Below are 18,109 nucleotides of genomic sequence, written 5' to 3' on the forward strand. Positions count from 1 at the left end.
ACCGTGTTTCAGATCTGCCTTGTGTTCACGAACGCGGTCCAAGACATGTCGTTTCGTTTCCCTAATGTAACTACTGCCACAACCACAACTCAGTTTGTAGACACCTGGGTATTGCATGTCAGGAATCACATCCTTTACAGATGTGATAAAATCACGGATTTTGTGTACTGTGTAGAAACGAATCTTGTGTTTAAGATTTTGGAAATATTTTTGGTAACCCCTGCTATGTATGGTAAAGTGATGGTTTTGGTTGGATCCTCAAAAGGTTGTCTCCCCATGGCTGGGGGTATCCGTTCATCCTGAGGGCTTTGTGTACGTGCTCCAACTCACTGGTTAGGTGGTGCTGGTCGGAGATGCAATGGGCCCTATGGTGTAGTGTTTTGATGAGGGAATTCTTCTGGGCTGGATGGTGGTGGGAGTCAGGCTTTAGATAGGCATCAGTGTGGGTGGCTTTCCTGTAGACAGAATGTCCCAACGAGCCATCAGTTCTCTTCTCGATCAAAACATCCAGGAATGGTAGCTTGCCATCCTTTTCCACTTCCATGGTGAATTTGATAAATGGGTGTATGGAATTTATGTGGTTGAGAAATTGGTTCAGTGCTGGCAGGCCATGTGGCCAGATGACAAACGTGTCATCTACGTATCTCTTCCACAAGGAAGGACGTAGGGTAGATGTCTTGGATGCCATCCATCTCAAATTTATCCATGAAACATTCGCTAACACTGGCGATAAGGGAGAACCCATTGGGGTACCCTCATTCTGTTTGTAGAATGTACCATTCCAGGTGAAGTAAGTGTTGGTAAGGCAGTGCCTCACCAAAGTTGGTACATCTGGATTCAGTCCTTGTTGGACCAAGTCTTCAATGATTGCAATGGTGTCAGGTACAGGTACCTTGGTGAACAGGGAAACTACATCGAAACTGAAAAACAAATCATCTGGAGACAGTGAGATGTACTTGATTAGAGAAACCAAGTGAGTTTGTCAGTCGTCCCAGGCAAGTCTGCTCAGTTCTCCTGTCACTCTTGGGCTCCCAGTCACTGTCCTCCCTCTGTCCCCCTCCCGCCTGGCTCCTCTCCCCCCGTAGCTCGGCCACGGTGGTGAGATGTTAATTACCTCGCCTGGTGATCACGGAGGTCGTGGGTTAGATTCCGATACTGACGCCTGCTATATATTTGGAGTTTGCATGTGTTATTTGGCTGCTATACATCTCAACATGGTAAGCCACTTCGTTGAACTATCATTTGTAGCCAGGTCGCTTCTGCAAAAGAGCGACACAACTCAGTGCTCCATTCCCGGTAAAATAAAGTTTAGTTTAATTCAGCAACATTCATGTAGCAGTTTCTCTATAAATACCATCACTCCTTGGAGTTATTTGTATTCTTAAAGGTGTACTATATTTGTTAAACGTAACTTGGTATTAAAAAGTACAGTACAGCTTCTCTACATCATATTGCATTGTCTCTCTACTGTTGGATGGATGCATCTCCACGCCATTGCCATTCCTCATGGAGCCGCAATGCGAAAATCCGTCGGGTTGTCTTCAGTGACGTCACACATTGTTCACAAGCAAAGCGTGAACGACAATAATAACGTGCATGGAAACCTTTGATGTCTATTATTTTTATTTACAATTCGTCACCGTGGAAATATTAAAACAAGAGAGATGCAGTTTCCCCCAATAGTTTGCATACCTGTCACAATTATTGAAATTCCTTCAAAAATTAACATTATTTTTGGCAGTGACATTGTGCTGTGCGGGCAAGCCCGGTGCAGCTCCTGGCCAGCGAGAGATCGGTGACCCCCCCGGTGATCCCCTCAGTAACCCCCTCGGTGGCCCCCTTGGTGACCATCCTCGCTGTGCGGGGTCGATGTGGGTCTGATGATGCCCGCTGGGCTCCCAAGTCCCCTGTGCTGCACCATTCGCTCAATCGGGACCAATCGCAGAACCTCGGAGGCCAGGGAACACTTAACACAATACTTCTTGCAGCTCTTGTCGCTTCCACTTGACACGCCAGAGATCGGGCGTAATACAATTATTTCCATAAACAAAATAACTCAAATTAAATCACAAAAAAACTAAACGGGAATGCAAACATAATTTAGAAAAATTGCCACATTTAAGCATTTTAGAGTAAGACTACAAGGCCCTGGGGCATTTTGCAACAAAATGTTGTACCGAGTAAGATTTATATCCGAAACTTTCATTCAATCCACTTCATAAAATTACTTTGCACAAAGATAATTGGAGAGTGGTTTAAAAGCTGTCCCATAAATGAATATTCTGTATCACGATTTAAATGCCTGCAATTGCACTACAATCTTTAAAACCAGTGCTTGATCTTAAACTTCCACAACAGTTTACTGGAGGCAGGGTGCCTAAAACACTTTTATATCATTCAAATTTAAACTTTTAGCGGTGTATTAAATCACTCGTGTGCTGCATACAAAACTGATTCAATATCAACCGCAGGTTTATGAACTCTACCACTGGATAATGGAAACATTTGCCCTGAACAGCAATGATCTTTTTCAAGCCTTTGGTAGTCAGCAGAGAAACATGAGAGATGCAAGTTCATGTTGAAATCCAATTAGACTTGTAGGATAGAGGGGAGCCGTTTGTGAAGGATGGCAGAATGCCACTCAAATATCGTGGCCATGGTGTTAGGATAGTAGAGCTCCAATATTTGCTTACCCAAGTCATGGCCTTTCTTTGAAAACAAATTTATGCAGAACTGCTTTGTGTTCAGTTTGTTGTCCTTCCCCCGTACCTCCGATTAGCACGGTTGGTTACGTACGGCGTGAAATAAGTTCAACATCGATAGTGTAGCTGGAGTGTGGTTCCAGTGTACTACGGCCCATGCTCATGTTAGATTTAATGGGATATTTTTTTTGCCAGTATCTACGTATGAAAAATAAGAATAGGTTTTACCATTTCTGGCAATAAAACAGGTGTTAAGATGTCCAAACACCAAATGGGTACCTTTTTCAAGGAATCAAGTCTGCATTAATCAAATGTACTTGTGGGAAAACATGCTCTGATAATTAATATATGCATTATCTTCCAAACGGATTGGCCTACTGTAGGCCAATCACAAAGGGTAAAAGCTATTCTTATGTCTGATACTACTCATGTTAGTTTATCGCTGGTCCGCCTGCAACATCGGGCACGACGCAATGCTGGGGCTTAGTTTGCGGGGAGGGAATGGGGGGGGGAGCTTCGTCCAAATTGGACACGTTTATTAATTTATTTTCAATATCTTTGGGTCTTTCGGTAAAGTCACGTAGATAGGTTCAAGTGAAAAAAAACCCCACGACGTTCGTCATCTGGCCACATGGCCAACCAGCTCTGAACCAATTCCTCCACCAAATTCACTATGGAGGTGGAAAATGATGGAAAGTTACCATTCTAAGGATCTTATAATCGAAAAGAGACAAGATGGCTCAATGGGACACTGTCTAGAAGAAAGCAACTCATACGGATACCTACCTAAAACCGGACTCCCACCACCATCCATCCCAGAAGAAATCCCTCATCAAAACTCTACACCATAGAGCTCGCTGTATCTCTGACCATCATCACCTTAGGCAGTTAACTGAAACACGTGGACCAAGTTCTCAAGATGGATGGATATTCAGAGCACACAATCCATAAAGCTATCACCCCAACCGTTGGGAAAGAACCATCTGAGGACCCAATAAAAACCATCACCTTGCAATACATAGCAGGGGTCACCAAAAATATTTCCAAAATCTTGAGCAAACACAAGATCCAGGCTCGATTTAACACAGTACATAAAATTAGTGATCTGATCCCATCTGTGAAGGATAGGATCCCTGATAAGCAATACCCTGGCGTCTACAAACTAAGTTGTCTGCGGCAGTAGTTACATTGGGTAAACTAAGCGACATGTCTCGGACCGTGTTCGTGAGCATAAGGCAGATCTGAAACACGGTAAGACCAATACCTTGGTCGTCGCTGATCATTGTTTTAATGCGGTTGGCTCACACGAAATTGATTTCTCTAAGACGAAGGTACTTTGTAAGCCCACTGGCTACCAACAAAGATTCGTTCATGAAGCCATCCACATATATAGACACAGACACAATTTCAACCGAGAGGATGGGTACAAACTCAGCAATAATTGGAAGGACGTCATCAACAAGTTTAAGTCATAACTGGCTGTGATGTTCCCATCCTGCCACCTTTTCCCCGTGGCTTCGGCTCTCTTATTTTACATTAACAGGTTTACATTTCTCACACCAACGCAGCCACCGCCGTGTGCCGACCTCGACGTGGCGGCGGCTCTGCGATCTTACATTAACATGCTAATCTCTCACTTGATTTGAAGCTTTCGTGACTGCAGGAATTACTCTTTGGTTCTTTCAGTAAAGTCACGTAGAAATGAAATAAATTAAATAATAGAATACGACGTTTCGATTGCAACATAAGCAATCGTCATCAGGTAAGAATGAATGAGAAAACAAACCTAGTAAACTAAGAAATATAATGCAATACAACACAGAGAGTCGGCTAACACAAGTTAACACCCTACCTGGTTGATTACGTTCTTTCAAAGATCGCTAAATTTGAGAGAGAGACAAAACATAGACACGGAGACACATAGACAGACACACAAGCAGAAATAGACACAGACAGAGAGACACACAGAGAAACAACGCCTCTGTGTCGAGGCCTTAAATAAAGAGTAGGGGGAAGGCAGAGAGAGGAGGGGTAGAGAAATTAGCATGTCAATGAGAGAGTTGTGTGGAAGTCCTCCCCGTAGCGGCCGGAGGAGAGAGAATGGACCTATAGACAAGCAAGCCTGGCAAAATTTAAAGAGAGAAATAGGAAGTTTGAGAAAACAAACTTAGTCAAATTTGTAAATGTATTCTTGGTTCTTTAGGTAAAGTCACGTAAAAGGGAAATAATAAAATAAAACATAATAAAAATTCTCACGTTTCGGCCACAACGCAAGCAGCCGTCCTCAGGTGAAGAACAGCTGTCAGAAAGACAGCGTCCTAATTAGCTTGCGTTGTGGCCGAAACGTCGTGAAAATTTGTATTATTTCCCTTCTACGTGACTTTACCGAAAGACCCAAAGAACATGAATTCCCGCAGTCACGGAAGCTTTAAGTCAAGATTAATTTTCAATAGTTTAGAATGAATTAGGACGCTGTCTTTCCAACAGCTGTTCTTCACCTGAAGACGGCTGCTTGAGTTGTGGCCGAAACGTCATGAGAATTTGTATTGTTTATTATTATTTTATTATTTCCCTTCTACGTAACTTTACCGAAAGAACCAAGAATATGAATCCCTGCAGTCACGAAAGCTTTAAATCGAAAAATTACCCTTTGGTTCTTTCGGTAAATTAAATAATATAATACACATTAACATCACTAGCCCCGCCCACTTCGTTCATGACCCTTGGGCTACACCCAATTTTAAACCTTTAAAACAGTTTGCCTCAGCAGCTTTCCCCCTCTTTTTTCCTCCTGATGACGATCGCTTGTGTTGTGATCTTAACGTCATGGTTTTTGTTAATTTTATTTTTTATTAATTTGAACCTATCTCCGTGACTTTACCGAAAGACCCAAAGAATATGAATTCCCGCTTTAAGTCAAGATTCATTTTCAATAGTTTAGAATTAACATGAAAATGTAATTAATTACATTCACCTGCGATTCCTAATGTGACGGACAACGCGAACCCCTGTACCCCTCCCCCCCGGAATATAGAAGTCAAACTCGACCGATGCTGTCTGCGGCTTGCTATCTAGAGGGTTGCAGGTTCACATTCTGGATGGTGACCAACTCAATATCCCTCACGGATTGATATAAAAAAAAAAACGAGTATCAATCTTTTTTTGGGGAAGTCAACAATGGTTGTCCTGTGGGTAAACTCACCTGCACCATACACACGTATGTGGAATTTCCACCACTCGCTCGAGCCTGAACGCGGATGAGAACTGCCCTCAAATGCTCATTTGAGCAGGAAATTGCCGATTTCACTTTGCAATTGTGGTGCCATTCATTGATTTACATGAATTCAAGTTGGTATTCTTTGTCCACAACTGTATCTTTAAAAAACACTATTCTTTACCTGGGATTGTGCATTTTAAATTATGGGAAAGCAATGTAATCCAACGCAAATAAAGTCAATATTACAATGATGGCTCTTGTGTTGGTGTTTTTCCTGTATCTAACATCCACATGTGTGTCATCCACGACTCTGAGCTGGGCCAAGGCATCCACAAGCAGGGCACCAGGTAGCCGTACAGCAAGTAGGTGGCTGTGGCATTTATCGTGTTAGCCCCTCATACGCAAGGGGTTTCTCCAGGCACTAGGGGGTTCCCTTCTACATTGCAGAGACACTGCAATGATTGGAGGGCCGAACATCGGAAGCAGGAGCCTCCTCCTCGTCGTTACGTCGCGAGACTGAGCTCTGCTGGGGCCGACGGACAGCAGCGTGGCTGCCACAAGGGCTGCGCAGGCCGCATTGCGACATCACGGTCAACCAATTGGCAACAATTGGTCAACGCGGGTAACAGTCATAAAATAACCCCATGAGATCTCATGGGTGGCCCGTTAAATACAAACATTGGTGCAATTTAAGTGCATGAGGCGAAGCTCAGCGTTGGCAAATGACATGTTGCAGGTGTGCATGAACATGAGGCACAACACAATGCAGGGGCTTTACTTTGGCTCAAGTCCCATGCCTAGGCAGGGATTGAGCACTCCCCTCTCATCTCCTGGCGAGGCAGGCAGATGAGTTAAATGTGCCATCTCTGCCCGGACTCAACTGCTCCACTGGGACTCGATTTGCCATTGCCGTTTTCTCTGGTAGGATATGGAGGCAAAACTCAGGAATTTGTGAGTTAGATTACTTCGCTGCGAGACTAGCCTGCAGGGAAGACGGATCGTGTGACAGGCACACGAGGTGCCGTGCGCCCTTTGGGGATGGCATTGTAGACAGGGGACTGGTGTGGGCTGCTTTGGGGCGTAACATTACAATTCCCAACATTGCCTGGCACGACTCGGTGTTGCAGTGGCCCGGCGCATCAATTTCCAGAGGCGACGAGGGTAAACACCGCAGTGCGACCCATCCGGCATGGAGAGCAGCATAGCTGCATGCGCAGGTTGCGACGACGTCCAGATGGGGTGAACAGTGAAGAACACACTCATGTTGACAGATATAACCTTGCATATATATATAAACAAAAAATAGTCCATACCCATTATGTACAATTCCTCACCAAACTTGAATAAAGTGGTTCTCCCAGGAGTCATTAAACTCCAACGACCATAATTTTACCAATTTAAATCCCATACACAGTGTGCATTGTACTGCATCATTACGCACACACACAAGAGGCAAACAGGGCAAGGTGATCAGCGCACCTGGTAGCATTTATGACCTCTACAAATTGCATAATGCAGCTGTGGGTAAATTAGGATTTAAACCACAACTCCTTCACGGAGGCATCTGCTGTTGAGAATGATGTCACTTCATCTCTGATTTGTTGCAGGTCGCGATCAATAATGTTAGAATTTAATTTGCAAGATAATAAACACGTACGATGTTCACCGATAGAAAAATAAATTTACAGACAATCCCAAAAACAGTCAAAAACATGGATAGCCGTGTAGTCCAATGATTGATATCTGACCACCGCTAATGCATTAACAGAACAATGCTGCGTTCGGTAAAACACTAAACAAAAGCACTACACTCGATGAAGTCACCGACAAATTCAAAATGCCAAACAAAAATGTAAGCCATAAACTAAACAAACCCAGGCTTCTTTTGACGTACTGAATGCAGCTATTACCAGAATGAATAAGTCTTTTTAAAAGAATGGGGAAGGCCATCGGCTGGGGCGCAGGAGGGGAGAAAGGACAAGGGCCGGCAGCTGAGAAATCGGCGCCTCCGTCACTTGCACAGGTTCTCCAGGTGATCCAACAGCCGCTTCACATCTTTGATCTGCTTGGCGAGGCCGTGCACGGGCTGCATGCCCTTGTCCAGCTCCTCGGTGCGCGCCATCAGTGTGTACATGGCCTGAAACGACAACAATGTGCCCACCGCACAAAGACAAAGATTACCCCCGTGTAGCCTTAACAGACTGTTGGGGCAAGTGCTGTTAGCGAGCACTTATGAAAGCCGGCACGAAACACGATGGGAGTGGGTGGCCAATATCACGCCCGGCCGCCTTTGTCTCCCTAGTGACTATGTTTACACACTGCACCAGGTACTCATTTGAGTACCTGGTGCAGTGTGATTTTTTGGTTAGATAGTGTAAATATATAAATGTGTCGTTAAAACCCGCCACCACCCGACACAGCCAACTAGTAAGGGTTGTCACGTAAACAGCACATGCCAATTCGTCACGAGTAGAGCACACCGGTGTGTTGGAGAGCCAGGCCACAACATTTACAATCTGAGTACAACGTTTTGCCATTAATTACAACTAGCTTCATCAGGCGACAGCCAGATTTGTGGAGAAGTCTGTTTCGTTCCTTATATAGAGGCGTAGATGTGGTAACCACACTTCTGCGCTCTTGCACAAAGTGGGGGGGGGGGGGGGGGAGTTAATGAGTCAACGCACATTATGCATGTGCATTATGCGAGCCCTTTGGTCTTGTTCTTCCTGTCTATTGCGTGTATTAAAATAGAAGTACCAACAGTAATCTCTTGGTACAATCTGAGGTAATCTTTCTGATTGTAACTGTTGTGGCTTGGCTCTCCAACACACCGGTGTGCTGTACTAGTGACGAATTGGCATGTTCTGTTTACGTGACAACCCTTACTAGTTGGCTGTGTCGGGTGGTGGCGGGTTTTAACGACAAATTTATACATTTACGCGATCTAATCCAAAAAACCTCTATTATGGATATTGGTCGCGAAAGCCTACGTGTTAAACTCTGCTTGGTTACCCAGGAATATCTCACCGAGTCTCAAGAATTGTTCAAGGGGCCTGCCAAGTTTTTACAGTACGGGGAGGTCTTGTTACTGTATATGTAATCCAAATTAAGTAATTTGCAGGCAATTATCTAATTTGCCAAATTTGGACCAAGAACCCCGGCAACAAGCTGCGAACGCGAAACGGCTCTGTCGTATCACCCCCTCCGCCATGTTGGATACAGGTATCTGTTTACCCTATCGACCACGTGACCCCATCCAGCCAATCAGAGCATGTGTTGTTAGCGCAACAGCTGCACATTTGAAACAAAGTTGCTCTGCGATGCAGACCCAAATGCAACTTCATTACATTGCACGAAGCAACACAGGAATGAACGTTGTTGCCTGCGATATTTCTGCAAGAAAAGCTCACTGTTAAGCTCTGGCTGGTCAAGCACGGAGGCGTCTCCGGCACTCGCTGACACGACCTCTTGACCTTAAAAAAATCTAAGAACCTTACCTTGATGCTGAGGTCAACAGACTCTCCCAAACTGTCCACCGAATCACGATACGTCTGTATGTAGCCCACGCTAAGTGCTGTCATCTGCAGAAAACAAAACAAACAATGGTGATAAGACTACATCTTTAGATTTATAGTAGGGAATGTTATCAGTCGGGTGTTAATGACTAATTCTTGGTATCTGCAATACCAATAATACCCACATTTAAATGGTAGTGACCAGCTCTTTTCCAAATGGGTTAAATACCGTAATATAGGCCAACACCATGCCTAGCCGCCTTCGTCTCCCCAATGTTGATGTTTACATACCACACTAGGCACTTATTTGAGGCTGAGTCGACATAGGACCGGTTCGGATAATCGTCACCGATATTGGCTGTGAGTGGGAATCGAATTGTTCGTAACACACTGCATTAACCACTTATTTTCTAAGTTTTCTCAGTCGAGGGCGATGCTGCTCCTGTGCGTAATCCAAATTGATTAATTGGCAAATAACATTTCAGCATTGGGACGTTTGACCAATACCGGTTACATTGTATGTATTTTCTAGCTATTAGAGGAACCCAATGCACAACAGCGGGAGAACATAAAACTCCACGCAGAAAGGCGCCCGAGTCGGGAATCAAACCCAGGCCCTTCTTGTTGTGAGGCTCCCCACAGTAACCACTGCACACCTACGTTCTGGATGGTGGTGTTGAGGGACTTCATCATGCGGTCCACATTGGAGGCCAGGTCGCGGGCCTGGGCCTCCAGGTCGGCCAGCACGGCGGGGTCCACGGGAGGGATGTCGCGCCGCGTGAGGAAGCCCCGCGACACGGCGCCACCGGCCTCATCTGGGCAGGACACAGCACAGTGCTACACACAGCGCCACCACCACCGCCACCACCGTCACCGCAGTCACCACCACCACTGCCAACCGCCACCACAGCTCCACAGTGACATCGCCTCGTTTCTCAACACCTCGAAAATTCGCTTCCTTCCCATATCAGTATCTCCACATGAAGTAAACAAGGTTCTTTTTGTTTTAATATATCCCACCAGCCACATACACACGTGACATTCTGGGAGTGATTTTCTTTAATAAGCAATGCTTTAAGACAAATTTTGACATTTAGTGTCTCATCAGCAGTCAGTCTTGCTGTCAATAGCAAGTCACGTCAGTCATGCTTACACCGATGATGGTGAAATGCCAATTGTTTATATGCACGGACCGTTTCTGTTAGATTTGGGTCCTCGACCATGTGGCGGATGGGGTGTGTAAAATACTTATTTTCATACGAAAGGAAAATATTGGAAGGATGTGTTTTGGCAGTTTATTTTGTTACTTATATTATCCCCATGATTGCTGTGGTAATCAAATTTCCTCTGTCTTCTTACTCCTCTCTATGTTAATTGTTTGGGTTTTGACCAATGATATGGGAGCCAAAGCCCAATAATTAAATTGGTTCGTTTTTACAATATATTTTTGGCAGGCAAAATTCTTTCGTTACGATGTATCCTGCCTCTCCATCTTTCTGTAACATTATTGAGCGGGTACCGGACCCATCACACACAAAATACAGTATCTAGTCTCATGATGGTAAACCACATACAAGGTTGTGGTTAAACAAATTATGTATCCACTTGATAAGTATACAAAACTGACCACACAATATACGGATCAGTTACCATTGAAAGTACAACATAAAGCTGGAATTTTCGTCTTTCAAGCATTTTAACAGTATTGTATTCTGCTCAACGAAGGTAGATATAACCAGTGTAACGGCAATGCATCAACAGATATTAAAGATCCATAAAATGTTTTTAATGGTTTACAAATCAATCAGTTGTAGAGAGCAAAGTGTCCTGACGAGTGTGGTATAAACTATTTTAACCACCCGCATAGAGCAAGTTGAGTACTTTTAAATCAATAAAAAAATGTACATTTAGTTACATGGCTCAATTAAATTTATATCAGGGCTAATAAGATATGTTTTAGTTTTTCTCTGTATCGTACAGTGTAAATAGGCTATTAAAAAAATCTAAATTTGCAAAACCAGGTTATTCAGTTTACCATGTTGTGGTGGTGGTGGGTTAACAACACATTTATATTTACGAGATCTAACCCAAACAAACTTTATTATGATCATTGCTCGCGAAAGCCTACTAGGTGTAAAACACTCTCTTAAAAACATCTTATAAATCACGAACATTCCAGCAATAAATTGGCACACGAAACGAATTGCCTTGAACGATGCTTCCATGTTCTATTGGGTCGTGGACGACCTCCGTAGGCGTGGTGAACAGCATGCGCGGGGGCCCTGCCGGATTGTCGCCCGTTGGTGAGACTTACCATCGAGGTTTCTGCTCGAGCTCAATTTGATCTTCTGCAGGAGGTCATCGGCCACAAAGTGGGTCAACTCTCCCTCGTGCGTCACGGTTCCTTCCAGCTCTAGCGCGCTGGATATAGTGGCACGGCGCCCGTCGGGCCGCCCCCCTTCCTTGGGCCGAGCCCCCCCGAGCACGTACAGCTGGCTGATGCCGTCCAGGCTGCGGCTATCCTGCATGCGCCACATCCCCCTGGGCGTGTTCGCGGGCGCGGCACCGGCCACCGCCGCCCCTCCCTTACTGCACACGTACACCTCTGGGAAGATGTGCTGCTGACGGGTGCCCGGCACGCCACTCGAGGGGCCATGACCAGATTCTCCAAAGTGATTTTCACAGATCTCCAGGTTGAGCTCGGCTTCGGGGATGTTATTAAAGGGGTTAATTCGCAGTCTCCGACTGGCGGGGCTGATCCATTTTGCCACGTCTTCGCCTGCGCAAACTACGCTGCCTAGGTCCTGCCTCTCTGCACTGCTGTCTGCAACGGCCACATCTGTCGAGTCATACGTCGGCTGGAGAGGCGCCTGCCCTAACGACGCAGATTCCTTGACTTTGTGCGCGTTATCAGCTGTGTGCCCTGTCCTGTCTTGCAAAACATCTTGTGCTGTTTGTGAATGTTTAACGCCACGGTTGATCTCCAATGCAACTGTAGCTTCTTCAGATGTTGTGTTATGTCCCTTTGTTGCATTTGCAAAGGATCGTGCATTGCCTTTGTCCTTGTCAATGTGCACTGTGGGCTCTAAGATTTGTCTAGTGTTTCCCTCATGTTCAATGGGATGCACACTACAATCCACACCTTCGGATGTTGCCACAGCTGTTGTATCCATGTTGTGATTTAATCTGTCGTGATCCACACCTTCGGGGCATTTCAACTGGTAACTTACATTGTGCAAATCTACCTCCTTCAGTTTATCACATTCAACAGATGCTATACTCTGAGATTCATGTAAATTAGTTACATTATTCAAATCAAGTTTTAAACTACACCTAGTATTGCGTGACTTGGATTGAAAGGCTGTATCAATTGACTGATCTACTGCCTCTTTCCCACAAGTATTTGGAGTTGAGACGTGGTCCACATTTTCAGTGTTGTATTCCTCATCCCGTTGTGCGTTGTTAATCTCACACATCCTCTGCTGGGCAACAGGATGACAAGTCTCCACGTTAACCGCAAGGTTCAAAGGTAACTCCTCCTGATCATCGCTACCAAACGAGCCGGGCGAAAGACCCTGCAACGAGGCAGTCAGCCCAGGTAACCCCACATCATTCTCATCACCCGCACGGCCTAAGTTCTCACATTTTTTAATGGGCCCACTCTGTAATCCAACACTTTCAGTCTTCTCTTGCTTAGGCTCTGTGTCCATGTTTGACTCCTCAGAAGTGGGAGTGTCTGTATTCACACAGGCAGTAGAAATGGATGGAGCAATTTCAGTAGAAGGAACACCATCACGACCACCAGTAGTAGTAGAAGCGGCAGCAGGCACAGCAAGGTCAGCGCTGCCAGCAGGCTCTGTGTCTCTGTTTGCCACGTTATCTTTCATCCCACCCACACGAGGCTTCTCAAGACGACCAGTGCCTCTATCGAAGGACTTAGTGTCCAATCCCTCCTCCATGTTACCTGGACATCAACAAAACGAAACAGTTAGTGCAGAGCACGTGTTTGGCCATTCGCAATTATTCAGTGCACATACGAAATTGGCACCTCTGAGTCGTAATCGCTCTCAAGTCATCGGGCAGATAAATAATAGCCTTGGTAATTTTTTTATAATGCTCTTCAAATAAAAAGTTGCATTAACTCTTCTATGGTACCCTCTGAATTACAACAAAGGTTCAATGGTGTGATTCCAATTCCCTTGGTGTATGTCACTCAACACGTAAGAATGGCATTGGTTTGGGACTGTATGGAGTCGGGCCGCAGAAGCGCATCGGAAAGCGTGCGATGCAGCAATCATCTTTGATCAATGGTTAGCCAAAAGCCGCTGCTGCGAGGATGACCGGAGTTTGGGTGAGGGTTTATGCTCCTCAATGAGATCACCAAAGTGTTGTGGTTCATTTGTGAGCGCGACCTTATAACTGCAACACAATACCTGCAAACCCAAGATTATTTTGGCCGACTTTAAGAGACCTGCAGATGCATTCAGCAGGAGCCGTACCTGCATCGTCCTCCGTGGAGGCTGCCTGGTGGTGGTGGTGGTGGTGCGTCACTATGAAGCCACACGCTGCCTCGTCATGGCATTCCTCTTGCTCACCTCTATCTGCAAACTCGCCAAGTACAGCAAATGGGTTGAAAATAAACAAGTCCTTCGTAATGCTTACCATTATAAAAGCGATAACGCTTTAGCCCTCTCAGCTTGTAGCGGGGATCACGAGAACTCTCGTACAATAAGGAGTTATTGTTAATTTGTGTCACTGTTGAGGACTTAAACAATAAAAAAACAGGCAAATGAATATAAGAGTTGTCATACATTCATGAATTAATTCACTGAGCGTTAATGTTTTAGGCCTCTTCAGCCGTCACACGCCATGGCTGATGACAAATGGACCTAACCTGGTCTCGCCTCGATTCCCCAGGCAGGGAAACTAGGTGAGGCAGGCTTTTTCCCCAAGCAATTTCTTACATATTTGACAAAATTTTGGGCAATGAGAGAGAATATTTAATGTGCAAAGCCATTCCCACAATGCTCTGGTTTTTTAATGAAACCCTGCCGAGCACATCAACTGTCAATACACACCCTGTGGAAAGTGATCAACCAGGAACTCACAGGAGTAATTGGCTATAAAATTATAAAGGTGAGGAAATTACTCAAAAGATGCTAATTACTTTGACAACACGCCTCCTTCCCATATCTGTCTCTCCACATAAAATACTAATTTTACACATCCAATTTCCTATACGGCCTTCTGGGAGTGCATTTTTTCTGCAGTATTGGTTTAATTCAAGCACATTCTGAACCGGTTTTGACTTTCAGCGTTTCAACAGCAGCCGGGCTTGCTTGAACTAATGCTGGTGAACTGCCAGACATTCATAGGAAAGGATTATGCTTTTGTAAATATATTCCACATTGACTACTGATATATAAAAAAAAATGTAATTACTCACTTCAATTACAGTACTCATAACAGAAAAATTGAACATTCAAGGAAAATGTAGCACATCTTCCCGACACACAACTACATTTGCTTTAAATCAAATCACTTTAACAACTGAGATGGTCTCTGTCTCACCTGCTGCTGATTGCTCATTCCTGGACATTCGGTATCCACGTGGTTCACTACTGAGACAACTCTTCTCAGAACCCTGAAAACCGTAAACAAAAAGTTACATTCTCCATAATAATGTCAACAAGAGATAGGTGCACACCATTACATACAGATCCACACAATGTGAAGAAAAATATATCCAAAAACACGAGCGAAAAATAAATAATGCTGCAAACTGTACTTAGAACTTTGGTTCAAGCAAACCTGACACTGCTTGATGAGACACTTAATATCAAAAATGGCCCATATTTTGCTTGTATTTAATACTGCTGCTGAAATTATGCACTCCCAGAGAAGGCCCGTGTGTGTGACAGGATGTGTACAAAATACGTTGATGTGTTTTTGTGTGGAGGGACAAACAAGTGGAGGAAGCGGACTGTCTGGGGCTTATCGTCCAGGGCTGGGATTGTTGCATCCTTTTCGCTCCGGCTATTGGTAGCGGGCAGCAGCAGCAGGAGTTGGTGGTGGTGGCAGCAGCAGAGGGAGTTGTTGGTGGTGGTGGCAGCAGCAGAGGGAGTTGTTGTTGGTGGTGGTGGTGGCAGCAGCAGAGGGAGTTGTTGTTGGTGGTGGTGGCAGCAGCAGCGAGAGTTGTGGGTGGTGGTGGCAGCAGCAGCGAGAGTTGTGGGTGGTGGTGTGGCAGCAGCAGAGGGAGTTGTGGGTGGTGGTGTGGCAGCAGCAGCAGGAGTTGTTGGTGGTGGTGTGACAGCAGCAGCAGGAGTTGGTGATGTGGCAGCAGCAGAGGGAGTTGTGGGTGCTGGTGTGGCATCAGGAGCGAGAGTTGTGGGTGGTGGTGGCAGCAGCAGAGGGAGTTGTTGTTGGTGGTGGTGGCAGCAGCAGGAGTTGGTGGTGTGGCAGCAGCAGATGGAGTTGTGGGTGCTGGTGTGGCATCAGGAGCGAGAGTTGTGGGTGGTGGTGGCAGCAGCAGTGGGAGTTGTTGTTGGTAGTGGTGGCAGCAGCAGGAGTTGGTGGTGTGGCAGCAGCAGATGGAGTTGTGGGTGGTGATGGTAGCAGCAGATGGAGTTGTGGGTGGTGGTGGTGGCCGCAGCAGCAACGAGAGTTGGTGGTGGTGGCAGCAGCAGGAGTTGGTGGTGGTGTGGCAGCAGCAGATGGAGTTGTGGGTGGTGATGGCAGCAGCAGATGGAGTTGTGGGTGGTGGTGGCAGCGGCAGATGGAGTTGTGGGTGGTGGTGGCAGCAGCAGCGAGAGTTGGTGGTGTGGCAGCAGCAGAGGGAGTTGTTGATGGTGGCAGCAGCAGCAAGTACCCGCGGGAGTCCAACAACGAGCATCTCCATCTTGATTTGAAACTTTCGTGACTGCAGGAATCCATACTCTTTGGTTATTTCATTAAATTCACGTAGGTAGAAAACTAATAGATCACGACGTTTCGATCGCAACACAAGCAATCGTCATCAGGTGGGACAATCACAGCAAGAACAACTGCTCGACTTTACCTAAAGAACCAAAGAGTAACGAGAATCTCCACATTTAGATTCCTTGTTGAATCGATTTCCATCAACATCGATTTTGGAATTGCCACAAACTCTCTAAAACGGAATTAATCACACTGGGAATTAGTTTTTTTTACTGTTTTGACCGTTTACATCAGTTGTATTTACTTTAAAATAACCACGGAATGTAATGCACATTACAAGAATTCCCTCCCGCGTGTTGTTGGTGGTGGTGATGGCCCCCAGGGCCACCACCACCACCAAGACGCGGGGCGGCTCCCTTGTCCGACTCCGCGACTCGGGGACACAACAAGGATTTAGGCGGACCTCGGGTCGGCGTTTTAAAACATCAACAACAGCGTGGACTCGTGGAGCTTGCTGTGCTCACTCAAGATACAAAGTAGCCACATGGAAGAGAGAGGTGACATGGGGACACACAGGGGAGACATTTGAGGCACAATGAGACCCGGAGAGACCGTGAGACCACGGGGAGAGAGGGGGGGGGGGGGGTCAACGGGAGCAATTGGGAAGTGGAGACACAGGGACACAGAGAGACACAGGGAGACACAGAGACACACAGGGACACACAGAGAAACAGGGAGACACACAGAGACACACAGGGACACACAGGGACACAGAGACACACAGAGACACACAGATACACACAAGGACACAAAGACCCACATGGACACACAGGGAGACACAGAGACACACAGGGACACACAGGGACACAGAGACACACAGGGACACACAGATACACACAAGGACACAAAGACCCACATGGACACACAGGGAGACACAGAGACACACAGGGAGACACAGAGACACAGAGACCCACAGGGAGACACAGGGAGATAGACACACAGAGACACAGAGAGATAGACACACAGAGACACGACGCGGAGACCGCCCCGGGCGCTTCTCGCCCGGGGCTTCACCCCTCCTCATGAGGCAGCGACTCTCAAGAGTTCGACTCCTGTGTGGTGACCCACTCGGGGTAACTCACTCGGGGTTGACTATCGTGGCGTTGACCCTGTAGTGAGACAGGCGCTCTCCTGGTATTGAGACTCAGGGGCGACTCCTCCCTCACGGGGTGGTTGACTCTCACTGTGTGGGTGACTCTTCCCTGTCTCTCACGGCGTGGTTGACTCTCCGTCTCGTCTCTCACGGTGTGGGCGGCTCTGGGTGACTATCTCCCCCTCGTCTCTCGCGGCGCTGTTCTCAGTTCCTCTCCTGGCGCTCGCTGCCTTCAGCCCACAAGTCGAGTCCCGCGCAGCTGAGCGCCGATCGGAGCGGCGCCGATTCGCGTGAGCGCAACAACGCGGCCCGGCCACGGCGCTCGCCGAGAGCAGAGCTCTTAGGGGCGAGCAGGCGCCGCCAGTGAGTTGCGGGCGAGCGGCCGAGGGGAACCCCACGGGTTGCTGCCACCGAACCGCGGGCGGCCGCGGACGTGACCGTGGCGAATCGGCCTCCGCGGTGTCGCGTGGCACTGCCCCGCCACGTGACGCGGATGCGGCCTAGACGAGGTGTGGCCTTGGCTGCGTGCGCCATCTTGTTTAGTTCATGCCTCCCCCACCAGCTGCGCGTGCCATCTTGTTTAGTTCATGCCCCCTTACCAGCA

The 18,109-nt window shown here is 46.6% G+C and overlaps 1 protein-coding gene across 6 annotated transcripts; it reads right to left on the reverse strand.

Moving 5' to 3' along the window:
* Positions 1 to 7,535: 7,535 nt before the first annotated feature.
* On the reverse strand, positions 7,536 to 17,967 carry BORCS6 (BLOC-1 related complex subunit 6). Of its 6 annotated transcripts, none has more exons than XM_061565514.1 (7): positions 17,495 to 17,967; positions 15,006 to 15,078; positions 13,934 to 14,035; positions 13,078 to 13,170; positions 10,095 to 10,249; positions 9,417 to 9,500; positions 7,536 to 8,056 (listed from the first exon to the last, which is right to left on the reverse strand). In XM_061565514.1, exons 2-7 carry the CDS (start codon positions 15,031 to 15,033, stop codon positions 7,931 to 7,933), a joined length of 588 nt encoding a protein of 195 aa, XP_061421498.1. In that variant the 5' UTR covers positions 15,034 to 15,078; positions 17,495 to 17,967; the 3' UTR covers positions 7,536 to 7,930. The 6 variants fall into 6 exon arrangements, with proteins under 6 accessions (XP_061421498.1, XP_061421495.1, XP_061421497.1 ...); XM_061565511.1 differs by having other exon boundaries at positions 11,749 to 13,170; XM_061565513.1 differs by having other exon boundaries at positions 13,078 to 13,398.
* Positions 17,968 to 18,109: the final 142 nt, after the last annotated feature.

The sequence above is a fragment of the Lethenteron reissneri genome, chromosome 35 (assembly GCF_015708825.2).
Source record: "Lethenteron reissneri isolate LAM-NWPU_2019-01 chromosome 35, ASM1570882v1, whole genome shotgun sequence".
Taxonomy (NCBI): Eukaryota; Metazoa; Chordata; class Hyperoartia; order Petromyzontiformes; family Petromyzontidae; genus Lethenteron; species Lethenteron reissneri.

Excerpts from the sequence above, each read along its gene's own strand:
- BORCS6 (XM_061565509.1), bottom strand. The coding sequence starts at position 15,033 with ATGTCCAGGAATGAGCAATCAGCAGCAG. Across the intron at positions 13,399-13,933 it reads CTCCACGGAGGACGATGCAG|GTAACATGGAGGAGGGATTG; the intron begins GTACGGCTCCTG and ends GTTGATGTCCAG. Across the intron at positions 9,501-10,094 it reads TCAACACCACCATCCAGAAC|ATGACAGCACTTAGCGTGGG; the intron begins GTAGGTGTGCAG and ends TGTTTTCTGCAG.